At 47.6% G+C, this 26,224-nt stretch overlaps 1 protein-coding gene across 5 annotated transcripts in view; it reads right to left on the bottom strand.

The window, feature by feature from the left end:
* Tet3 (tet methylcytosine dioxygenase 3) overlaps positions 1–26,224 on the bottom strand; it is a 104,413-nt gene that overhangs the window by 76,559 nt on the left and 1,630 nt on the right. For 3 of the 5 annotated variants that reach the window (XM_048787367.1, XM_048787369.1, XM_048787370.1), the window contains exons 2-3: positions 25,061–25,799; positions 11,459–11,515 (exon numbers count right to left, since the gene is read on the bottom strand). In XM_048787367.1, coding sequence (XP_048643324.1) covers positions 11,459–11,515; positions 25,061–25,363 — 360 coding nt within the window. In that variant the 5' untranslated portion in view covers positions 25,364–25,799. Of the gene's footprint in view, positions 1–11,458; positions 11,516–11,828; positions 11,972–25,060; positions 25,800–26,107 lie in introns of those variants that run through there. The other 2 variants (XM_048787368.1, XM_048787371.1) reach the window with 2 other exon arrangements.

The raw sequence follows: 26,224 nt of genomic DNA, 5'->3' as shown, positions 1-26,224 counted from the left end.
TGACAAATAATATATTAAGAACTTTTGTCGATCAATAAAAAGATAATCTAAAAGTAGATAATGGATATAACAGGTAATACACAGAATGAAATCAAAGTAACCAACATTTTGAAACATTCTTAACTTCACTAATAAAAGAAATTAAAATGAGATATTTTAACCTATCATTGGCAAAAATTAGGGACTGAATTGCTTATTTGGTGATAGTGAAGGATAATTTGTTAGGTATTATCAAATTACCTGTAGAAAAGGTAACTTGGCAATAGCAACTAAAAATTTCATTTGTTATGATTTTGTCCTATAACAATCACCTGAACAAGTAACAACCAAAAAAAATCTATATACAAATATGCTCATTACTTCATTATTTATAACTGTGAAAAAAGTTGGAACTGTGAATGTCTATCAATGGGAAACAAGTTAAATTACAATAAGCCTATAAAAAAATACTTCATAGCCATTTAAAAAGCTAAGGCAGATGTGCTGACATGGAAAGAGGTCTTCAACATATTAGTGAGTAAATAAAAGATTACTCCAAACCATTGTGGTACAAACACATAACTGTGGAAAAAGTAGTAAAGATAATGTCCTTGTTTTAAAGCCTGGAAAGATGTAACAATTGGCAATGATTACACTGGATTAGTGAAGAAATAAGAATTCTCAGTTTCCAATTTTAGGCTTTCATATTATTTTAGTTCTTTAAATTGGCACGTATTACCTTAAAGTTCAAAACAATTTTCATTTTGAGAAAAAAAAAAAAAAAGAAGACTACTATTGAGATTTCTAGGTTGTACTCAAAGTTCATCCCTTGAGTCGGGTTAAGGGCAAGAAAATCTTTCCCCAAGATTCTTTCCCCCCCACCCCCAAGAAGATTCTTCTTCAAAACCTTCTCCCTTGGGCTAAGTCATTTCTCCACTGGTCTGAACAAGTTCAGGACAACAACAGGCCCTGCTGAGTACAGAAAGAAGAGACTGGGCCTTGACAGTGTCCATCACTGATGCCCTGTACCTTGAGCTCTAGAACAGGAATACAGAGATGGATATACAGATGGCTGTGCCCAAGAGGCACCCACCCCACTTTTCCTAGTATCCCTCTTTCATCTTCCATTTTCCTCTCTAGGACATCAGTCAGAGCCTGAAAGACACTAATGGGACCATATTTTCTAGGGGGTGCATGAAAGGAGCAAGACTTATACCCCCAGCCTCGCCTACCTCAGGCCATGAGCTCTGGGACAAATACTTTTATGTCCTCTCTCACTGTCCCTAGCTTCTAGCTTTACTTCCCCTTTGCATAAGGCTTTTCTAAACACCATTACTAAAGACTTCCATGTGGGTTTGAGATATGAATTTAGGACATATCCTAGGCAATGAACTCAAACAGACTTGTTTTCCAGGTCCTGGTTGCCAAGTTGGTAAGCTATTATTAGGGTGCCCATCTGGGGGTTTGGAGACAAAGCCCCAGGTAATAACCAAGAGCTGTACTGCTAGGGTTGCTCTTGCTACACTGGAAGGATTGTCCTCAAGGCCCTGTTGGGAGGAAGGTGGTCAGGCCGAACAGGGACTTGGTATTCACATGCTGGTTCTCTCCAGAAGCCCCAACAGACAAATTACCAAAACCTATAGAAGGGAACCTGGGGCTGTAGCTCAGTGGCAGAGCACCTGCCTAGCATATGTGAGGCACTGGGTTCGATCCTCAGCACCACATATAAATAAAATAAAGGTACTGTGTCTATCGACAACTAAAAAATATTTTAAAAAAACAAAACAAAACAAAACAAAAACCTATAGAAGCAGCCCACAGTCAGACTTAGAGAAAGTCATATTTTTTTAAATATGTTATCAAAGAAGAAAATATTGGTATTTCTCTCTTGGTACAAGGGATTAAACCCAACATAAATAAGGGTCCAACAGAGAATCTAGAGAAAGGACATATTGAATTATCGAAGACAATTTATGATTTAAAGCAGAAATTAATGCTTTAAAAAACGGGACAACTAACAAATCTATTTGCTTTTAAATTTCATACAGTAGACATGCAGGAAAAAAGTCAGTTCTGAGAGAAGTGAAAAGCAATTAACTGAATATACATTAGGCTAGTAAATTTGAAAGTAGATCACTTTCATGGAAAATACAAAGCAAATACTTTATATCAATAGCTACAAGGGATGGGGGCAAAAACCCAGAAGACTACAAAAGGCCCATCTCTCAAAAAAGGAAGCAAGTTTAGAGCCCAGCATGGTGGCATGTACCTGTAATCTCAGCTCCTTGGGAGGCTGAGGCAGGAGGATAGCCAAATTTGAGGCCAGCCTGGGCAACCTGGCAAGATCCTGTCTCAAAATAAAATTAAAAGGGCTGGAGACATAGCTCAGTGGTAGAGCACTTGCCTCAATCAAATGCAGTGAAGCACTGGGTTTAATCCCTAGTACCAAGAGAGAGAGGGAAAAAAAAAACACCAAACTCAGACGGAGAAAGAGATTAAATACCAAACTAAGATAGTTTCATCAGATTTTCTCAGATCTTCAAGGAATAAACTTTTTACTTAAGCTATATTGTTTAAATTTTACCAGAGCATACAGAATAAAAGCTTTCCAATCTACTGTATGAAGTTACTATTATTCTAATTACTAACATCTGACAATGAAAACACAAAATTACAGGTCAATTCCACAGATACAGATGTTAATAAATCAAATAGCATGTTAAAAAAAAAAAAAAAACCCACCTCACTATCAAGTATACTCAAGGAATGCAAAGATAGTTCAATATTAACACAATTCATCTTATTAACAGGCAAAAGTGAAATACCATTTGATCTTCAAGTCATGCTAAATAGACACGACAAAATGAAACACCCACTGAAAGAATCTCAATAAGATGGAATAAGATTTCTTTGATATGCAAGAAATCCAACAATAACATCAGAACTCAACAAGCAACATCATGCTTAATTAAGGGTAAAACGCTAGAGTCATCCATACTAGTGAAAGAAATCACTAAGAAGAAAGATATTCCCTATCCAATAAATATTTGCAAGTGATTTAACATGGAAGCACAGACATCCCTGATCTCCATTCCAGCTCCACCTATAGTGAAACATCAGCTCTTGGTCAAGCACCTGGCCTGAGTCTCAGTTTCCTTATCTAAAAGTAGGGCTACTACCATCTGCTCCAGAGCTGTCATGAGAACTAAGGCAGAGAAATGTGAAAACTTTGCCCATGTGCCCACCCTGCTCATAGGAAGCTCTCAACAAATGATTTGACTACTAGCTATTGTTTAGGGTAAATATGTAATAATATACAAGCTAAAACGCAGCATGACTCCATTATAAATAACACTATGGTATACAGCATGCATATGGAGTGTCTGTCCATCACAAAATCTGGACAAGCACTCCAGTTAACAGTGATTAACTGAACTGTGAAATCATAGGCAAATGCCTCTCCTTCTCTCCTCTTCTGTCTACTCATATTTTCCAAAGAATATATTACCTGTATAACCAAAAAAGAGACTTAGCTGGGCATGGTGGCATACACTAATAACAGCAGCTACTCTGGAGGCTGAGGCAGGAGGAGCGAATGTTTGCAGCCAGCCTGGGTTAACTCAGCAAGACCCTGCCTCAAAATAAAACAAAAAGGGCTGGGGAAGTAGCTCAGTGGTACAGTGTCCCTGGGTTCCATTCCCAGTACCACAAAAAATAAATAAAAAGAAACTCAAAGGCCAAAAAAAGAATATAGATTTTTGGATTTATCCACAAATGGGAACAACCAAGGCCCAAATGGAAAAGAAACTAAAGGGGATAATAAGGAAGAAGATAACATAAGGAAGAGGCTCACAGGGTCCCCTGCCCTGTGTCCTGTCAGTGACACCTATCACTTACTCCAGGTACACCTACACAAGAAAGAAAATACTGAAAGGCATTCCTGACCAAGTCAAGCTGAAGCCCTCCAGGTCTAAAGCCTCGGAACACTGTTAAGCTACAGACTGAATTTACCCAAATGCCACAGAAAATTCTGGGCACTGGGAACAAAGTATAAGTACACATTGCTTGATCCAGGCGCTGGTTACACTGGTGTTTGTGAAAATTCATCACACTGTATATACAACGTGGTTTTTACTATGTATATGGTTCAATTGAGTTTTTACAAATAAAAAGCCTGGAGAGAAAACTCAATTTCTATTATCTGCTACAGTTTCCCTCGGAAATTCTGGTTTTAATAACTATGAATTCATGGATCAGTTTCATGGAACAGAATATCCAACACAGTGTGACGTGTCTGTCTGTACTTTTTCAGACTCTTGTATTGATTATCACTAAAGTTATCAATGATGAGAAATGAATTCTGGGGCAGCCCTCAGGTACAGGAGACACAGGGAGGGCCAAATTGGACAAGGCAGCTGCTCTCAACCCTGACTGCTCGTTCTAATCATCTGGGGAGCTTAAAAAAGTGCTAACCCAGGCACAGTGGCACACGCATGTAATCCCAGCAGCTCGGGAAGCTAAGACAGGAGGAGCTCGAGTTCAAAACCAACCTGAGCAACAACAAGGCACTAAGCAACTCAGTGAGACCCTGTCTCTAAATAAAACACAAAATAGGGCTGGGGATGTGGATCAGTGCCCCTTAGTTCAATCCCTGGTAACAAAAGGAAAAATAACACTGGGGCCCAGCTCTACTCCAGACCAATAACACCCAGTTCTCTGGGGCTGGCCTACACACTGGTATTTCTTTTTTTAAACAACAACAACAAAAAAAAAAAAAAAACTCCTTGGATGGATCTAATAGGCAGTGGGGGCTGTGAACCACTAGACTAGTTGAACCAGAGGAACTGGTCACTGGAAACTCTCTTAACTCTCTAGGCAAGTTGAAGCATGGCCCCTGCCTGCCCTGGTGGAAGCTATGAGGTGGGAGTGTTTAGGGATGAAGTGTCCTGGCACCCATCCAGATCCTTCTCCACAATGCCCTTCCCCCAGACCCCAGGCAGAGTCCCAGTGAGGAACGATGGATGCCCCCCACATGAAGGGTACAGCACCTACAAAGTGGGAAGGAGGAGTTCACCAGGGCTAGACACAGAATCCTGGCTCCTGGCTCCTTGCCGGGTATTCAGGCTGCTCTAGACCACTTGCCAGGACAGCCCCAAGACACACGCCACACCAACCACACAAGCCCAGAGCTAAGCCCTAACTACTACTCAGGGTCCAAATGATGCCTCTGGGAACCCACATCTGGAAAACAGGAAACCAAGGAGAAATAATAGTAGAAAAAAAGGCCACAGGGCAAAGGTCAGCATAGAGCTCAACCATCAGATAGGACCAGCTCAGGGACAAGCAGCAAGGCCAGAGAGAAAGGAGATGCCATATGGCCTACCTGCCCAGAGCTGCCAGTACTAATAATATCTGGGACCTGTGCCACCCCCATCCTATGTCCACTTGACCTAACGGTGCAACAGGAGCTTATGGGTTTGACCCAATGTGTGACTACCTTGGCTAGGCAAGCCCTGGGGCATTTTATAAGCTCCCTAGATGATTCTGACCCAGAAATCCTTGGCCCATACTTTACAAAAAGCATGCCCTCAGAGGCCCTCTCTGCTGTCTAGCATGCAGAGCTGTGCTCAAAGCATAAGGGGTGAGAGTGGGAATGGTTTGAGGCCCTGATGAGTGTCTAGAATAGAGAGGATAGAGGAAGGAGAGAGAAGGATACCAGGAAAAACAGGGTGGGCGTCTCTTGGGCATGACCTCCAGCTCCACTGAAAATCTATCTCCCTAGGACTCCTGGTGCGAGACAACAATGATCCATGCTGTGAAGGCCTATTCTCCCCTCTCTGGGTCCTCTTGTGGTCAGAGAGCCTTCTGCACCTCTGTCTGACCTTGTTCAAGCCAGCAGAGAAATGACTCCTCTGTGTAGCAGATGAAATTGGTCTGGGGAATCCAAACAGAGTTCTCAGGCCAGAACCCTTCCCAGGGTCTCTCTCTCTCTGCCTCTGACAGGCATTACTGGCCTCCCTGGTTCTTCCCCTTCAGTAGAGTAGCCTGTAGCATCAGAGGCAGAACCTCCCTGAGGTACAGGAAGGTGGACCTGCAGGAAATGGCTCTTTCTGTAAACTCCATCTGCTTAGCAGGGCTGGGAACCAAAGGCTGCAGGCTAGAAAGACAGGGGATGGGGGCATCTGGGGGGGAGGAGGAAGATGCTCTAGAGGCCAAGCACATGAAGTCAGTCAACTGGGCATGGAGCTCAGGAGCTCAATGTCAGGGACAAGTTGCAAACCCTTTCAAACCTTTTTGTTTCCATGCAAAGCCCAGGAGGCTAGGATTACATGTGAAAATGCCTGGAGGCGGGGTTGAGAAATCCAATTACTTAAGCACCAAGGGCACCAGAGTTCCAGGCCACAGAATGACCAGGATTTACTTAGACCCTAATCCTCCTATCCTTGGCTCCTTGGCATGTTTGCCTCTTAAGGAATATTTCGTGGCTTAAGGAATATTTCGTGGCAAGACGATGTTACCTACCTTTCAGCCCCCTCCTTCCCTGTAGGGTAGGGCAGCTAGAATAGAAGGAAATTGGTATTTTCACTTTGGGGTCTTATCTTTCACATCTCAAACAAACAACAACAGAGCCAAAGATCTCAGAGGGAAGAAGTAGGGGCAAGCAGTCAAAATGATAAGGATATCCATCCTTACAGAAATCAAAGCAGTTTGTGATTAGCTCCCAAGAGGAAAGGACTACACCTCTGGATTATCAAGAGTCACCAGAGAAAGCTCGTAAGTCAAGCAGTCTTGCCTGTAGCAACGCAGTTTTAGTTTCTTTCAGGGCCCAGTTCTACAGCAGCACCTACAGGAGACCTGCTTTATCCTGAACTGCATTCTTCCTCCAAGTCACGTAATACACACACACACACACACACACACACACAGTCCTGCTCCTCAGGGACCTCCTCCTCAGGTTCTGATGCTCTGCCATCAGACTTCCAGACTTACAAAGCTGAAGGGAAAGCAGAAGTCATCTTTATCTACAGAAACAGAGGTGAAAGGAAATCTTCTGGGGCACTCCAAGAGAAAGCCTGGGATGGAAAGATCTCTGTCCAGAAAGGGTAGGAAAGCATCGAAATGGAGATCATTATGCTTTCCCCAAAGCAAGTTCAAAAGTAGGGCTGTAGGAGCTTAAAAGTAGGGCTGCCTGGTGCTCTCAGCATTGGGCACTTTCTCCTGTCTAAGCTGCCAAGGGCAGTTGGGTGGCAGGGGTAGTGTGCACTATGATATGTTTCTTGGAATATCATGGGGAGACTTGGAACAAACTAAACAGATCTCAGGATCTCAGGATCTCAAGCCCAACACACCTAAGGCCAACACCTTCCTTTCAAAATCTAGCTAGTCCATTTGGGGCCATGATCCCCTAACCTACTAGATCTTGGAAACGCTAACTTACTAAAAATGAGGTTGGCATGTTGATCCTTTCAAAGTCCCTTGAAGTTCACTGAGTTGGAGAGAAAGGTAATGAGCTAGGTATGTATGGGATGAGAGGTTCTGTCCATCAGGTGTAAAGTTCACCACCTCAAACACAAACTCACCATTAAAAGCTTTCACTGCATGAAAACAAAAACTGGCAGGGCTGGTTTTCCACTTATGAGCTTAGGTAATTTAGTCAACATCGCTTACCTTCCAACTGTTTTATGAGGTTGAAATAATGATTTCTCCTATTTTTCCCGTACTGAGAATTATACCCAGAACGTGATAAAAGCTCAGTAAATGTTGAAAAATAAAGGGACAGACAGAGTGATGAAGTGGAAAGGATGGTGTCACAGCCCTAGTTAGCACAATAATCTATACATTTTAAGCATCCAAGCCATCCCTATCCCCCGTTTGCCTAAAGACTCCCTAAACTTATCCACAAGGAAGCCACCTCCTCCTTAGAAGCTGCAGAGATGCTGGGAACAGGGGGAGTCCTCAGCTGACTGCCAGATGTCTGGGTGTGAGAGGAAATGAGGCCAAAAGCCCCAGAGGTCAGGAGTGGGAAAAAGAGGACTTAGGAGGATTGGGAGACCCAAAAGCTGAGCCAAACCAAAGCCCCTCCCCACACTCCCTGCCCCCAGCCCCAGCCAGCCAAACCATTTGCTACAGCCTCCAGGGTATGGGAGGGGACTTGGCAAGACCACAAAGCCCATTTCTAGCAGAAATGTCCAACTACAGCTGGAGGGAGCCCAGCACCCAGGCCCCTCCTCATGTATTAAGAGGGCTGTGTAGCCATTATGGTGGTCCCTGCATACAGCCCCAGGACCCCTGCACCACTGTGGACAGGAAGGCTCTCCCTTCAGCTCACTCACCTGTCTATCTTGACAAGCACTCTCCCACTCCCTTGATGACATTCAACAAAAGTTGGGGTCACCAAGAAGATGGAGCTCAACTCTAGGGTTTAACTCCAGTTCTTATCATACACAGGGAACTCCTCTCTCCCTCCATCCTCTAACTCAACTCTTGGTTCCTTTCCTGCTTTAGCCTGTCAAGCTCACCTGCTTCCATATCTCCAAGTTCAGCTCGGAGAGGAGGGGCTGCTCCTGGTCCCTCACAAAAGGCTGGAAGAACAAGAAGAAAGAACTAACAAGAGTGACTCTCAGTGCATAGAAAGCCAAGGATCAGATTCTTGATGAGGGCATTTCTGCAGTGGTCAAAAGGAAAGACAGAAGGCAGAGATCCTGGGCACAGTCCCAAAATAGTTTCCAGACATCCCTAGCCAGTGGAGTGTTCCCATGGGGCAGAGCGTGGGAGCCGCGTGGGAGCCCAAAAGCAGGGCTGCCTAATGCTCTCAGCACTGGGCACTTGCTCCTGTCCAAGCTGCCAAGGGGGAGGAGGTGACAACAGTGTGCGCTATGGTATGTTTCTTGGGATATCGTGGGGAGACATGGAATAAACAGAAAAATGACAACTTGTGTTCATGAACCTCAGCTCTGTGCTTCTATGTACACTCATACATCACAATATTCTCTAAAACCCTGACAAGACAACACACAGATGTTCAGATTCCCTCTGGCTGTTGGACACCATTCACCAATGGGGCTTACCCTCCTGCACCCATCCCATGAAAATGCAGACTGTGGCACTCCCTCTATCCTATGTCTCAGCATCTTGACCTGTTCTCAGACAAGTTCACACACCAGTTCTTCTGCCATGACCTGATGATAAAAGAAGATTTGGCAAAACTGTCTCATCCAGCCACACCACGACTAGCCACCTGAGAAAACCCTATATGGAGTTAAGATGGAACCAAGAACAGGGGGCTCAAACCTGAGGGCCTGTTGGCAGTGTCATCCTAAGAGGAAGTTATGATTCTCAGACAGACAGTTCAACAACAAAAACAAGAACAAACATAACCTCCAAGCTGTCAGAACACAGTCAGCTCAGCCTCTACTGAGAGGAGGGAAGGGGGAAGACTTGTTTGGAGGGTTTCCTCTGAATTTTCAAATTGCCCCTGCCACATGACCACAACACGAAAGGCTGAAGGGTTGGAGTATTAGGCTGAGAGCTTCCAGCAGGTTTGCAGAAAACTGGCCTCATCACAGGTCAGCAGAATGCGGGCAGGAGAACTGGAGAGCACACTGGGAAACAGTGGAAGGGAAGTAGGTCTGCCAGAGAGAGCCATCAGTACAGCAGGCAAGAGGGATGCTTTTGGGAGTAAACAGACCTGTCAGCCATCCTTTCTCCCAGTAGAAAGAGAAGCTCTGCTGACAAAGCTGGAGATACAGAGGGAGGAGGGAGCTTCCCCCTCTGATTCCATCTGTCCCCATCTCCTTGCCCTGTTTTCCCCAGGCTGGGGGTGGGCAGAACAGGTCTACTCCATGATCTCAGTGCCCGCAGCCCTGCAATAGCACATGCGTGACTACAACTTCTCTAGTCAGCAGCGGGCAGCCAGTAAGGAAGCAGAGGAGGAACCTGGGGATTCTGCTCCAGAGAAGAGGCAGAGTAAGAGCCAGTGTGAGCTGAGGTGAGCTCACAGCTCTCTCCTCTGCACCCACACTATCTCCAGTACACACTACCCTCTGCTTTCCTAGGGGCCTCCCACAGTCTCAATCCAGGTGATCGCCCACTACTCCCAGTCTCACCAAGACATGCCAGATCCCCAGAGAAGCAAATGCCACCTGGCTCTTCTTCTCCTAGAAGCTGCTCCAAAAGCAAAAATCCATGCCCTCCCACAAGCACTTCCTTGAATCAAGTTCCTTGGGACAAAGCCAAGGAACCACCCTGGTGTCCTGATCCACCCTGTAGCCTTGCTCCAGAGCCCCCATCCCACGTGGAGAAGCAGAGCCCCTCCCCTGCCAATGTCCCCACCCAGGCAGCAAGGTGGCAGGGTGCCACTTCCAGCACCTCCGCAGAGCTTCCCACAGTTTTCACAGGAAGCAGGAGGAGGATTTCCAGAGAGGAGAGACTAAGAGCATACAGGGACACTAGCAGCTCACCCACCTACTATCTAAGCAGCCAGGCTCCCCCAGATTCCTCCCTGCTAGGAAAAGTCCCACTGGCCTGCCCCTGCCCACCTGTCCCCACACACCTTCCCAGTCTCTCAGGTCTTGAAAGGCAGCCACTTCAAGCTGCCTCCTCCCGTTTTCTCTGTCCTTAGCCAGCAGAGGATACTGCTGAGTAATCCCAAACTCATGGAGGGTCCCCAGCCCTGAAAACAGGGGCAAAGCCCAAGGAAACCTAACTCATCTGGTCCTTGCCAACCTGGGAGGCTTATCCATGGTTTCCTAGTAATAACAGATACTTTATGAGAATCTCCACTTGCTTGTCCCAAATACCCCAGCCCCCACCCTCAGACAACCTCCTGGAGCAACTCAGTGCCCCTTTCTCTGCTTCCCACACACCTGAAAACGCTCCCTTCCCAGTCTCCCAGACACCAAGCTGCACAGAGTAGCAGCAATGCCTGCCAGCTTCCCAGTCATAATGTTGCATCAGCCCCCACCCTACCCAAAATATCCTCACCCCCACCACCTCCTCTCCTCTACAGCCATCTCCATGGTGACAGCAGCATGACTAATGACACCCCTATCAGCTTCAGATTCAGGAGTGCAATTCCCCCTCCCCCTTACCCTCACCCCCCCACCCCCAGGGATTTCTGCAGATTGGATGCTAACCAACAGTGCCAGGGACATTCTCAAGAGATTTTCAGAGACAGGGTGGGAGTGGGTTGCATGTCTTCAAAAAAAAAAAAAGAAAAGAAAAAAAACAGTTCAACAAACCAAACCCCAACTGCACCCAAACCATCCAGCTGAGAAAGCAAAAGAATCCAAACAAAACCCACACAGGCCTGAGAATTCATTGGCCGCCCACACTCCTGCCGCCCCTCCCCCTCAGCTGCTGCTACACACACAGTGGGAGATTAAGGGATCACCAGAGGAGACCCTTTATTTTTATCCAATCCAAACACATCACCCCCACCACACACACACAGACACACACACACATACACACAAGGTACCTTGACAGCTGTCCCTTGTGCCCACTGCCCGGCTCCTTCACCAGCCTTTATTTCCACCTGCAAAAGAAGCCAGAGAGACTGATGAGCCAGGCGGGTATCAGAAAAAGAAGCAAAGTCCTTCTTACAGAACCCCCGCTCCACACTGAAGGGGAAGGAGGGAGGGGAAGAGGAAGGGGCCTGGGAAGAAAGGCTAACAGGGACCATCTTCCTGCCTCCAGCTGCCGCCCAGACCCGTGCTGATGGGCTCATTCGCCTTTCCAGTGTGTTTTTGTTTTCATTTCTCCTTTTTGAACCTTCCTGAGACCCAAGAGGACACTGCCCCCCTGCCAGTGTTCGGCCTGCCTGTCCCTCCTGGCCCTGCGCGCTCTACCTCGGCGGGCCTCCTCTGGTGCATTGGCCGCCGCCGGGCCTCCCATTATCCCCGCCGGAGGGAGCGCACGGAGGGAGGCACTGCAGAGGAGGCGGCGGCCAGCTGCCGGCTGCGCTCCCCTCCCCGCCGCGAGGCTGGTGTGCGAGGGGGCGGCGCGCGCGCCAGCCAATCCCTCAGTCGGCCCTGCCCCCGCCGGTGGACCTGCCCAGCCAGGAGGCGGGGGCCGCCACCGAGGGTGCTGCTGCGCCGCCAGGGCTGCTTCCCATGGCCTGTCGCGGCTCCCTCGGCAGGCTGGGGATCCCGGGGCACCCCCTGCTTATTCCTGAGGGCACCCCTAAGGTAATTCGCAGAAGGCGTTTTCTTGCTCCTCCAGGGTCAAAGATGACAGACTGCATCTGGGATAGAGCAGACGCCAGTGGGATTCCGATCCTCACCACTCTAGCCGCTTTATCCTGGTGGTAGCAGGACACTAGAGCATGAGACACAATAAATAGCCCAGAAGAAAAAGCCAGGGGCTGCAGGAACCTTTACCCGGGTTTGCAAATGAGGAAACAAGGCAAGACTCAGCCAAGATGACACAGCTAGGACACAGCAGAGCTGGGACACCAGGCCAGGTTTGTTGCATTCTAAAGACCATATCCTTAATCATTCTGCAGTTCCAGTCTTTCCCTCTCCAGCGCCTACATCGGAAAACAGGCTGTTTCTGGGAGCCCCCACTGCCTGTGCCTCAAGCCTTACCAAGTCAGCTGTGCCCTCCAGGAACATTCAAACACCTTATTCTGGGATCACTCCTGCTGATGCCTGAACATACCCCACCCCACCATGGTTTCTCTTCTTTTGAAAAAGCTGCAGGAGATGCCCCCCCAAACATCCTGACCTTAGGTTCTCCCAGCTCCGGGAGGAGGCAGAGGGAAGGTGACAGCCAGGAAATTGAAGGGCAGGGAGGAAAGGTAAGAAAAGAAAAGAGAGAGGAAGACCCTGCAGTCCATCCTGGATTCAATTACCTGCATCCCGAAGCATATCCTTCTCTACCCCATCCCCTCCCTGTAGCTGAACACTCCGGATCTTCCAACTCTCACACATTCCGGTACCCTGTTCCATCACTACCTAGCTGGTGGTAACTTACCTGTCTTAGCCTCACTTTGCTCATCTGTAAAATGGAATTAGCAGCTACCTTCATACAGTTGCAGGGGCTCCCGTGGAGAAACGCACGCAGCACACTGCCTGTCAGGCTGTGGAGGCTGCTAGCTACCAGCGCTCTTCATTTCTGGAAGAGCTCACTGGATGCTACTTCTTATTCTCACAGATGAATAAGCCAAGGCCAGAGAAGAGATATGACTCATAGGACTAGTTAGGATGTGTGAGGGCCCCTGATCAGTGATTCGTTCTATTACCCACTCCATCACAGATGCCTAATTGCTGCCCCTCCCTGGGGCCCCAAGGGGATACCCAGAACAGGAAGAGCTATCTTAAGAGAAAGAGCAAAGCTGACCCCTGGTAAGGAGACTCCAGGAAACACCAGGGCCCATATTGCTTTCCCTAGGGGACAAAGGGCAGTCCTACTGGGCTTCTCCCAGGGCAAGAAGGGAGGCCAGTGACAAAGCAAGGTAAGAAACCATGTCCCAAGCTATGATACTAAATGGAAAACTGGGCTTTACCTGTTGACAGGCATACCTGTCAACTCTTACTTTAACCTGGTTAAATGGAGTCCCTCTTCTACCCTCCCCAAAGCCCTTGGCCCATACTCCTACCACACACACAGTCTGCTACTGGATGAGAGAGACTAACACTGCTTGGTCAGTATCAATTAATATTGTTGCTGCTACAGCTGCCACAGTTTATCAAGGCCCTGCTACATACCAGGACCTGTGCCAACCACACTGTAGGATCATCTCATTTGACTTACTCCACACACAACCTTGTCTCTTCCCAGGAATGGAAGGACTTAGAGATACTTAGTTACTTGCCTGTCAAAACAGCTGGTGAATGGTAGGTTGGAATTCAAACTCAGCCCTTTCTTATTCCAATTCGCTCATGCATGCTCGCTTGCCCACTCGCGCGCGCGCGCTCTCTCTCTCTCTCTCTCTCTCTCTCTCTCTCTCTCTCTCACACACACACACACACACACACACACACACACACGCAAAAACAAAAGCCCCACCAACCCTACAGAGAGGAAGAGGAATAGAACTCTTGAACTGACCACTTCCCCTTACGCTGCAGATCTGAGAATAGTAATTTTTTCATGCTTCATAGACTTCCTGATGACTCTCCTTCTGCCTGGATTGCCCTCCCCTCTGGATCCCGGCAAGCTAATGTGATACAGGGCTTAATCCAAACAGTGCCTCCCCTCTGCCAGTTTCTCAGTCAGCAAGCCTCTATGAGCATCACTGGCTCCTGCCGGGTCCTCACAGAGCAGTGTACTGCCTCTTCTAGGCACCAACCACAACCAAGTACAGTTATTTATTTACATGGCAGTCCTCCACGTGGGCGGGGGCCCTGTCTTCCCCACTTTACTAGGCTCTGCACAGAGCTGGAATGTGCTGAGCCCAGTTTCTGCATGGGAGGTTAGAGAGGCAGGGGCTGGGCATTGAGATGGGGAGGCCCCTCTCCTGGTCAGCCTTCTCTCTGAGGTCCCCAAAGATCTGGGGGGCACATTTGCTCTCCTGGGAGGGCAGGACCTGCCATAACTGAACCAAAGCAGAGTTTGACTTGTTCAGCCAGCACACATCTTCCTCACCAGCCTGCAGGAGCCAAGTTTCCATACTAACTTCCTGTTCAAACCCCTCTCCCCCTGCTAAGTCAGCCCTACCAAGTGCAAATCTCTATCTTGCCCTCAGTTACCCCAAAGGAGCCCCAAGGCAGTCTACCTGCTTCCATCCTCATCCCACCCTGGTTTCCTTCCTTCTTCTGAGGTATCTGGAATGCCAGCAGTGGAGGGAGTCACAGAGGCACAGGCTGGGGCAGCTCTGCCTCCAACTGAGACACTCCCCACATAATCCTCCTCCCATCTCTATGTTCTCCTCTTAATACATCTGGGTCTTCACAGTGACCAACTCAGCGGTACTTGGAATCCCTGTGCCTAGGGCAGAGGGTCCCTTCCCCACCTTCCATCACCAACCCACTGGGCTCTCAGCAGGAGAAATGGGCCACGATCCTCCCCACTGGGGAGAAGTGTAATAATTCACCAATTTTCAGGACACACAATGAAAACCTCTGAAACATGGATACCCCAAGGCAGACCAGACCCCACACAGGTTAAAACCAAGGAAGGTGGAAAGATCCAGACCCACATTCATGGGGGATATGCAAGAACAGCAAACAAGCACCAACCCATGCAGTGCCCCACACCTGAGGCACAACAGACAGCATCTTATTTAAGCGTCAAAACAAATCAACGAAACAGTAATTATTCATGCCCATTTTACAGAAAGAGAAACTGGGATACAGAAAGGCTAAGCACCTTGCCAAGGTCACAGCTAGAAAATATCTAAGCAGGGATTTTGCTATTTCTTCATTTGCAAAAGCACAGTCAGAGCTACTACAAGTAGCTCTATGCTTTTCAAGTCCACCTACCTCTTCTAGAGCCACTAGGGGATACAGGAAGACAGGCTTCTCTTGTGCCATGGCTGTCCTAAATGAGGTCACTCTCCTTTGGGCTTCACTTCAGAACTCAGTTCAAGCCCCACTTCCTCCAGGAAGCTTTCTCCGATTACCCCAGCCTCTGCCAGCTGACAGCACTTCTAACATTTCTCATCTGGCACTTGGAATTTCCCTTTCTGTATGTGTGTCCTGTGTCCCCAAACAGAATGACTGGAGTCGTGCCTCTCCAAAGCCCCAGTGGGGCTTTGCCCACCATTGTACACGCTAAAGGCACTTAGAATTGACTGTGAGGGAAGTCTGTGACCTCCTTCCCTCTCCATCACACAAAGGATCCTGCCAAAGAAACCTAACACCCCCTCCACCTTCAGAGCCTATGTTTGAAGTCCCCGGTGTCCACGCATCAATTTCCACCCAAGTAATTGCAGCCCATCACACACACATCATCCCCTATATTTGAAACTCTTTGTGGTTGTCATGGGAACTGCCTTTGCCTTCATTCACTGATCAGGCCTCACAATTAGCTTTGGCAGCGGAAGTCTGTGTCAACGGCAATTGCGGAGAGGAGGAAGCTGAGGAGCAGGAGCAACAACAGAAGAAAAAAGATGCCCCTCCTGGAGATGCAGCAAAACCAGACTGAACCAAGGTACCCAGTGATGACCAGCAGAAGCCAGCAAGAGGCAGCCAACAACTCACCCTCTCACTTCTCCACCAACAAGTAGAACACACACAGAACCTCTGACAGGCAGCACTCACCACTCTGCCTGCACCCCACATGCCCTCTTGGATGCTTGTGAGAAGGTTTTATATCCTATGAATCTCAACAGGGTCTCCTCACCCCAAATTTAACAATTTTGGGCCACCAAATGTTCCAGAATCCAATCAAGTAACAAGGGACTATATGACACTGTAGAGAAGACAGGACACAAATGCTTAATAGTTTAGAAACCTGGGGCAGCCCCGGAGGAAGATTTCCAAGATGAATTAACATAAAGCATTAACCTCTCACATCAAAGAGCCATGAACACCCTTGGGTGTGCTCAGTGGCCTGCCGGCGTCTTCCACACCCCTGCCACCAGCCACGAGCACTCTTAACAGCACTTCTACCTGCGCAAGGTTGGGGAGAGGAGACTCTACCCTCCTCACATGTCACACATCGCTACAGTGAAACTCTCAGGATATGTTCCTTCCCTTGCCAGCTGGACTACAGAGGCCCAGAGGTAACTAAGGCTGGTTTCTGCTTTCAAGGCATCTCTCCCTCATAGGCCTACCAGAATGTGCTATAATTATTTGTTTTCATGCTCGTCTCCCTCCCCAGACCACAGGCTCATTAAGGACATAGTTAACGTTGCCTCCGTTTCACTCAGAGCTCAGGTTCAGCGCACAACCCTGCCCACACCAAGTCCCGGGCAACATTAGCTGAATGGGGCTGGGAACGCAGCTTGAATGTCTGCGGGTCAAAGCAGATAACACCCTGTTTCTGGAAACGGAAGAGACATCAGAAGGAGATTATGCCCTCTTTCAGTACAAGGGACACTGAAGGTCCGGGGATTCAAAAAACATTTGAAGGAGGTGTATCTCCTCCTAGCACCAGCTCTCTTCCCCTTGCCCCGCAAGACCCTTACCACCTTCCACCCAATCTGCAGCCTGAACACAATACAGTGTGGCCCTGGCCTTCACAATAAGAGTCTGCCATCCCTCTCTCTTCTACAGCTTCAGAATCCAGAATCATCCACAGCAACACTGGGGGAACTGGGACACCCAGAGCTTACCCTGAAAGGTCAGATGAATGAAAAATAAGACAAAGACAGGAAAGAACAACTCAAATATCCTCCTCATAAGGATGGCTCAGAAGTGGAACAGACTTTTATCTAGTCCAGTACTTTGTCACTCTTTTTTCCCCCAGTACTAAACCCAGATTGAACCCAGGGGTGTTCTACCACTGATCTACATCCCCAGCCCCACTCTCGTTTGAGACGGAATCTTATGAAGTTGCCCAGGCTGACCTCAAACTTGGGACTCTCTTGCCTCAGCCTCCCAAATACAGGTATGTACCACTACACCCAACTCTCACCAGTTTTGACCCAGTTTCCACATGCTCCCTTCCTGAGGCTTCCCCTAGCAGTAATTAAGAGGAGCAGGAGGCTATAGGGTCATCTGCAGTCTGGCCAATGTTCCCCAAAACAATGCTATCCCAAGAAATTCCCATCCTATCCTGAGAATTTAGAGTTCCTACTCTAATAGCAGGGGAAGATTTATTATTTGTCCACCAATTCCCAGATGGGTTTAGGGCAGATGGGATAAGACAGAGTTAGAAATTGTACAAGTCAGAGACAGCCTTGCAGGAACAGTCATCAAGAGTGTCCAGCCTGCTGGACTACAGAGGCCCAGAGGTAACTAAGGTAACATGAAACAATCAAGCAACCCTAAGACCTGTGGTCACCTGAAGATGAGCCAGTTATCCCACACTGGGTTGCTGGCTGTCTTTTTACCTCTCCCTCAGTGATTACTAAAAACTTAGGTCATCAAATTTCTTATTCAAATGACAAGAGACAAGGCCACCAAGGGATCTTTGTACTCCAGGTATGGCAACAGCCTTGGTTCTGCATAGATGCACATGGGCAGAGGACCACAGCAACCCTAAGGACTTTTCCAGAACAGCCAACTAGGCTACAGTGAGCTTAAGAGCAAGATGAAGGGGTGTCTTTTTTTGCCAACCTCATCTCTGAGCTTCCTACCAGCATTCCACAAGGCAGATGTCAAGAAGTGCTGATGGGGAATGGGTGGAATTGGTAACAAATCCTAAGGCCATGCACATGATGTTCTGGCCCACCAAGTCACCACACTGCCTTCTCTTGAATGAGAAAACCCAAGACATAGGGACAATTCTGGGTAGGACCCATGAAGAAATACATTTGGTACTAGAAGTCCATAAGAACAAGGTTCACTGGAGCTACTGATCAGAATTATGGGTAGAAAGAACTCATTTTCCCCATGAGGGAGTTGTGTGGGAGCCACACCTCACTCCCACTATTATTTCCCTCCCCATAACAGGTAAGTAAAACATGGCCACACCTTCAAGAAGTATGAGCTTTGTGGTGGGTTACCCATGGGTTACCACAGACCTCACCACTTACCTGGAATGGAGGCCATGATCCTAAACCAGGAAAAAAAAAATTCATCAAAGAGCAGCCAACCCAGAGAACTAGTCCCCCAACCTAGAAAGATGCTTTGGGACCACAAAGGATATCATATGTTTGGCCCACATCCCTGTCCAACAGACCTTTCCTGCAATGATAGGAATATTCTTTTTTTTTAATTTTTTTTTTTTACAGTTGTAGATGTATAGCGTGCCTTTATTTTATTTATTTATTTTTATTTATTTATTTATTTATTTTTGGTGCTGAGGATGGAACCCAGTGCCTCACACATGCTAGGCAAGTGCTCTACAGCCTCAGCCCAATAGGAACATTATCTGCACTATCCAATAGTGAACCACTAGCCACATATGGCTATCAGGTATTTGAAAGATAAAGTGATTGAGCTATTAAATTAAATTAAAATGGCCACTTGTAGCTTATGGCTATCAAACTGGACAGCTCAGGTACAGCATGCTTTTTAAATCTGGAGAGCTCATGAATATTCTTGAGAATCTTCTAAAAACCATGGACCTTCTCCCCTAAGAAAACATACCCCTATACATTCACATAACAGTTGGCTGATACCCCAACCCAGGTCTGAGGCTAGCTCTAGCTCTAAGATTAAGTCTAAAATTGGAATCTGATCTTTGGCACTACAAAAATAAGTAAGTCTAGAATTTGACGAAAAGTGTTGTGGCCCCAAATAAATGTTTTCACTACAACACAGATCTAAGGAATATACTTTACATAGTCCTATCGAGAACCCACCAGGAAGCCCCCACCTGACAGAGGATGTCCTTGTAACATCCCCACCAGTCAGCACCTAGCCCCTATCCAGACACATGAAACAGTGCCTCTCAGGGCCAGCTCTTCAGTGTAGGAATAGCTGTAAATGTTAGACATTCTTTTTTCTAACATGAGTTCAGTTGGCCTGCTTATAATTTTTGCCCACTGACCAAAGTTGTCCGTACTTCTCCATGTGAAGACACCGATTCCCTCTTCCACACAAGACGAGCCCTGGTCGGCGTTACTCATCTGCAAGCTGCACAGCTCTGTTTCCTTCAATTGTCCTGCATATGACCGCTCAACACTCCTTACAAAACTTCAGCTCTTTCTACATGCTAGATAGCAAGGTTTCTTTTCATTTTAAAAAAGGAATGCAGGACTTTGCATTATCTTAATTAAATGTCATTGTTCAGGCTGCCCCAATCACCCTAACCTCTTGTTCTATCAATTTAATAGCCGCACCCTCACTACCAGGACCCACTTGTGGCTCTAACACACATATTACCTACTTCTTGTGAAACAGACACACACTCACCCCCTTCTGCTTCATAAGCCTGCATATCCTTCTAAGAGGTCCAAGATTCCATGGACACATTCCTCCTCTGCATAAGCACCACTATCTTTACTCTTGTGGGGGCACCAATGTCCTGAATCAGGTTGCTGAGTGGCAAACATGTTCTCAGAACACACATTCTTAAAGGCACTGATAATCTACTAGACCAGAAAGACTAGAACTCCAAAAGAACAAGAATAAACAAGGAGTAAATCTCATGACTTCTTGCATTTTTTTGGCTTACAGAGTGAAGAAATGTGTTGGGTCATTCTTCGTATCTGGTTAGCCACTGGAATTCTTTGCCTGTTCATGACTTATTTGTGCCCCCTTTTCTATGTCCCATTGCTTCTAATCACAGAAGTGCTGCAGACTAGCCCCTCAAATTCTTACTTGGGAATCTGGTTGAAGTACATATTCTGATTCAGAAAGTCTGGGACAGGGCCAGAGATTTTGCATTTCTAACAAACTCCCAGGTGATGCTGATGGGTCTATTGAGCAGTGAGATGAGAGTGAAGGTGTCAACCACTCAGGAGGGCCTAGAACTCAATCTGCAGTAGCAGAGTCCAGGCAGCAGCCCATCACCTTAGCATGTAGACTCTGATGCAGATGAAAGACTAACCACACATCAGATACACCCAAAGAGCCCCAGACCGATCAGTCCACCTCAGACTAGTTAAGTCAGAATCCCTGTGGGGTGGGTCCCAGGCACTGTTTTGTCCTCCCCATGATCCCAGTGTGGAAACCCTGATATACATAGTGGAGCAGGGCAATTATATCAGTGACCTCCCTTCAGCATGACATGTCAAACAATGGACCTTTGATTTGTCAAAAAGCTGGCCAGAGACACCATGACTTCTTTGTCAAAATCCAGAACTTAGCTTGTCTGGGCTGCTTCCTAAAGAACCATGGGGACTCCCATAGATCACCACTTCACTTTCTAAAGTCTCACAAACCACCTTTCAAATAGCCTGTTCTAGAACTATAAAAAATTAACATTAAACACATTTAATTTCCAAAATATCTGAAAAACTGGGCTTTTCATCAGTCTTTTGGTCTTCTTTCACTCACCATAATTCTGCTTGCAGTTGAAAGACAAAGTCTTAGGTCAATTTTTCTCAGGCCTCACAAATGCCAAAATGTGGTCCCTTTTTCTAAAGGGTCTCATCACTTCCTCTTTATAGATCAATTCCCCCTTTACTGCTGAGAGCCCCCTTCCTCACATCCTCTATCTTCAGGAAGAAAGAGTTACCTGGGCAAGAATTCATCAGGTGTTCTGATGTTGAAAGACCCTAGCAGAAAGATGTGTTTCAGCCATGAAATCCACTTGGCAGAGGGCTAGAAAGGGTTTTCAAACCATCCACCTTTTTCATTTATCTAATTTTCAACCATAATACTCAATCATGCCTCCAACCTGATGCATATATTCTATGCCAATTTTTCCCCCATAAAGGGTCATTCTCCTACACAATCAGGTCTTTACTTTCCTCACCCATGGGCAATTTTTCAGTCAGGCCCAGGACCATGGTGGCTTCTTGCTCCTGGTATGCTGCCTCCCACCCTGATGCCTGGCCCCAAGGTTCTGCATCATAGTTCTTTCAGCAAGCTAGAGAATGTCTTGAAATAAACATTTAATTTGTATTGCATGTTTACAAGTCAGACTAATGCACAGTTGTTTACGCAAAAAGATTCTTTTCTACACATTCTAGGAATGTTTTGTCATGGGGCACTGATTACCTACTATGTGCCAGACACTATGCATGTTTATGCATCTCATTTAATTCTCACAACAACCCTGAAAAGACGGGTTAACCCAATTTTACAGTTGAGAAAACTGATGCTCAAGAGATTAACCCTGTTGCCCTACTATGAGTCCTACTGTGCCTCTATTCCCACCAAATCCTACTTTTTTAATCAGCCATTTTTGTTGTGTCAAGTCACCTCTCAGTCAAGAAGAACGTGAGTCAAACAGCTTCTGTCAAGGATTTTAATCCTTCCCGGAACTAGGAAGGATTTTGGCTTACAGAATGAAGAAATGTGTTGGGTCATCCTCCAGGCAACAAGAGGTACAAGAATGAACCCCTTCAGGTATGATACCCTACAGCTGCTGCCAACCTGCCCCAACCTCATGTTAGGACCCAGAGAAGTAACCATCTGCCCCTGGGAAGTATCCTGTAGTCTTGATGGACTTTTATTTAATTTGTTTATTTATATGCAGTGCTGAGAATCAAACCCAGTGCCTCATACATGCTAGGCAAGAGCTCTACAACTGAGCTACAATCCCAGCCCTGCATCCTCTAGTCTTAAATGAGGAACTACTTTTCTGAGTTGAGGGATTCCTAGCTTCCTTCTCAAATCCAACTAGGACAAAGGATGAGGAGTAGGGCAGACAGACAGAAAACCCAAGATAATCTTCTTCCCTTACAGGATGATACAAAGCAGCTGTCAGCAGACAGCTCAAAGGAAGCCCGAAAAGCAGCTGGGAGAAATGGAATCAGGATGAAGTAAGGAAAGGGTGCCCAAGGGAGTGATACAACTCTAACAGGAGGAAATACCAGCAAGCAGAGATACAAGTAGATGGTCTAATTTCTGAAGTTCCTGGGTCCTGCCCCATCTGAAGAGTCACCGGCAAAACAACCACCCCAGTCCTGGAACATGTTCCTTCTGCTTTGTCCTGCTAAAATCTAATGGTTAATGTCCCAGCAGTCCCTTGGGGCTGCTAAACACTTTGCTCAGGCAGAGTCTCTCTGGCACATCTCAGCTCTGTGTCTGTGCCAGAGATATGCCCATTAAATACAGTGTTGCCTGGATGGTAGTTCTCAGGCCTTCAGCCTTCACAGACCAATAAAAACTATATAAATATGAAAAAAAAAAAGACCCTAGTTACACCACTTTGTTTTACTAAGCAAAGACAGCTTTAAAAAAAAAAAAATCTAAACCTCCATAAAAGCAAGCATGTTTTTGAATATCAAAGGCAGAAAGGACCTATCCTTGGAACAAAGTACTGCTCTTTAAGTCAAAGAAAGTTAGCTTTAACAAAAAAAAAAAAAAAAAAACTCACTCCATTGTGCCCACTGTTTCTCCAGAACCTAGGAGAACGCCATTGTGGGACAGCACTGATCCACAAACAAGCATGTGGACCTTGTTCTGGAATTCCACAGGCCATCAAGCCACGGTTTACCAGACCCTGGGGGCTCAGCCAGCAATGTCCACAGGGCCTAGATGTCTCTCAGCACGGTCGTCTCTGAGCCTCAGCTGACCCAGAGCCACAGTATCTTTACCATGACCACCCGGCAGCCTCGGCCAGCAGCTTACACACAAGGAAGACACGGCCCTGGCCTCATTCCCAGACCCTTTCACTCAGGTATGCCCCCATGTTGCCAAAAGCAGCACTTAACATCATTTACAAGGGCCACTGGTTCCAAGAACATCAAGCCCACAAAGCTAAGTCTCCTCACCCATTGGGTTTGCTACTAGGAGGAATAGAATGAGATACAGGGGTGTGGGAAAGGAAATGAACATCAGAAGGAAGTGAAGGAATCAAGTTTTACAAAGTATAGTGGGCAAGTTCTCCTCACACCAAAACACCAAATCTCATTCCCAGAAATGAAGCCTATACCTGATCCTGCCCACTTTCAAAAATTACCTGCAAGGAAACAGACCAGCAGGATGTTAACTCCCTCAAAACCCAGCAATATAAAGGGACTGGACACTGGCTCCCAGGCTGGGGTGGGGGAACTGCAGATGTGATCCAGATGTCTGTTTTAACCAGAGACAGAGTAAATAGGGCACCAAGTCTGTGGTTCCTGGTCTTAACATACAGGATCCACAGCGAACGGACAAGGGAAGGTAAGAAGTGATAGAAACATCCCAGCAACACCCACTTTTCTGCCCCCAACACTTGGATCCTTCTTCCTATCCACGGGACCACAGCCCTACCAGCTTGCAGTTCAGCTCTGCTCTCAGCGGTCAGGGAAATCCCTGTGTGAACTGCCAGCCCATCACAGCCACAGGTGCCCAACCCTCAGGAGCACACAGCTGGGGAGCTTCAAAGGCCATGAGGTACAACTCCTCCATAAGGAGAAGACATGTCCAGAGAGACCTAAATTGTCTGGGCCCTTGGACAGATCAGTGGCAGAGCTGGGGGAGCCCCACAGACAGCGCAGGCCTGTGTCTCTGTCCAGCGCCAGTTCCGCTGCCTGGAGCGACCTCAGCCGCTACATCGCTCCGCCTAAGCTGCTCAACTTCGCTAGTCTCTACTTCTGCCAACACTCTGCTGTTGAGGCTGCCACGAACCTTGAACCGGCAGTCCACTGCCAGAATGGAAGGGAAAGACAGCAATGCAGGGTCACTGCCCCTCCATTTCTCCCCTAACCCTCACCCTGGTTGTCTCATCCCAATATCAACCTCACTCCTCTATCCTCCTACCCCCCAAAAAGGGAGTACTACTCCTTGGGGTTGAGAGTGGTTCAAAAGTACATCATTCATTCATGAATTAGTGTCTGGGTGCCTACTACCTGTCAAGGTACTACTGTGGCAGGTCCTGAAAACACAGATTAAAAAATAGTCTTTGGTCTCAAGAAGTACTCAGTACCACAGGGGAACCCAAATCATGTGCTTTCCATTAAATTCCCAAACAGTTTCAAATGGCTCTTTTGCTGTCTGAGAAAAATGATGGCACCCAAGAAAAGATTTAGGGAAAGAAACATTCCACTCCATCAGGGTAGCATAAAACCACTCTGTCACTCTACAGCTTTCCAAATTCATAAGTCTTTATCCCTCACTTGGCACCCATCACTGCCAACATCACCCAGAACTTAATGGGACCTAGAAATACAACACATGAAGCTTCAAGCAGGACAAGAAACATCTGGAGATAAAGCTAGACATCACCGACCTGTATTAAATGCAAACATAGATGAGGGTGCCAACGCACCCTCTGCGATTCAGTTACTCCCATATCAAACTCCCAGCCCAGCAAAGGAGGCCACTCTGGCTTCCAACCTCAGTTAAGCTCCCATTCATGGCCCCACTCAAAATTGGACCAAGAGATGGGAACTGGGAGAATGGGCTTAACTGGGCAAATCATTAACAAGATCCTCATGATTATAACACTCTCAAAGAAGGGATGAGGAGCCTAGCAAGGTCCAGCTTACCTCCTTGAGAAGCCCCACTTTTTTCTTTAGCACCTCACACTTGCGGAGTTTGCAGATCTGGTGGGTGCGGCGGTTGGTGCAGCTGGTGCAAGCCCCACAGTTTTCCAGTCTCCGGCAGGGCTCGCAAGTACCACACCGTTTCCTTTTCTTCCGCCCATCTCCACCAGATCGCAGCTGGGCCTCACTCCCGGCCAAGGGCAGCCCAGGCCCCTGGAAACCCCCTACCATCACCTGGCCCTGAGGAAAGTCATAAAGGCCTGGCAGGTCCGGCTGAACCGCCAGGGGCACCTGAAATTGGCTCATGACGCTGATGCTGATGCTGCCAGAGGTGGGGGCATAGGTGCGGAGCAGAACCACAGTCCAGTTTCCTGCTTCCTGCAAAGGCCACCAACTGGTTCTTCTCTCCTAAAACAGTGAAGAAGTCTACAAGGGTGAAGACAAGGAGCTTCCGTCTCTGGGATGGGTGCCTCTTCTCAAGCCCTCTTCACCTCCTCTGCAGCAGTCTGACAGGGTTCCTTCTGGGGCCACTCTCCCACCTGCTGGGGCCCAGGATCTGGGGAAGGACAGCAGCAGCAGCCCCCAGGGAAGGGATCATCTTGGCTGGGTGGGTCCTTCACCCTCACCCACCCAGGACCCGGGCATGAGGTGAGCAGATGGGTGTGTGGTGGGACAGCAGTGTGAGGTGTCTCCTTCGGGTATTTCTCCTCCAGGATCAGGATGATGGAGATTGCTGCGCTGCCTGAAAGAGACAGAAAGGGGAAGCGCATCACTCGGGGCTCATGGACAACTTTCACGTGTTACCTCTTCCTGCTTCTGGGAAGAGAGAAAATGGGGGAAGAGAGGGGCTTGCTCAAATGAAGTCCTGCCCAGAACCTTAGGCAGGACGCACCAGGGAGGTGGCCTATGGCCAGACCGGGGACTAGGGGGTGCCTGGACGACGAATTTAAAGGGGGTGGTCAAGGGGGGATTTCTGAGAAAGTTGTCCTCTGAGCCCCTCCCCCCGCGGGCTTGTGAGAGTTTCACCAAAATTCCCCCACACCCCCTCACCGGAGGCCGCAGGGCCCTCCCCAAGAGAGCAAAGCTTTCAAAATAAAGTTTGCTGAGAGCCTCGCTCCTCCAAGCTGCCCAGCGCCCCCTGCACGGAAGCGGCCTGGAGGTGGGGGC

The sequence above is a fragment of the Marmota marmota genome, unplaced genomic scaffold (genome assembly GCF_001458135.2).
Source record: "Marmota marmota marmota unplaced genomic scaffold, marMar, whole genome shotgun sequence".
Lineage (NCBI taxonomy): Eukaryota > Metazoa > Chordata > Mammalia > Rodentia > Sciuridae > Marmota > Marmota marmota.
This window is presented reverse-complemented; position numbering and strand designations above follow the sequence as displayed.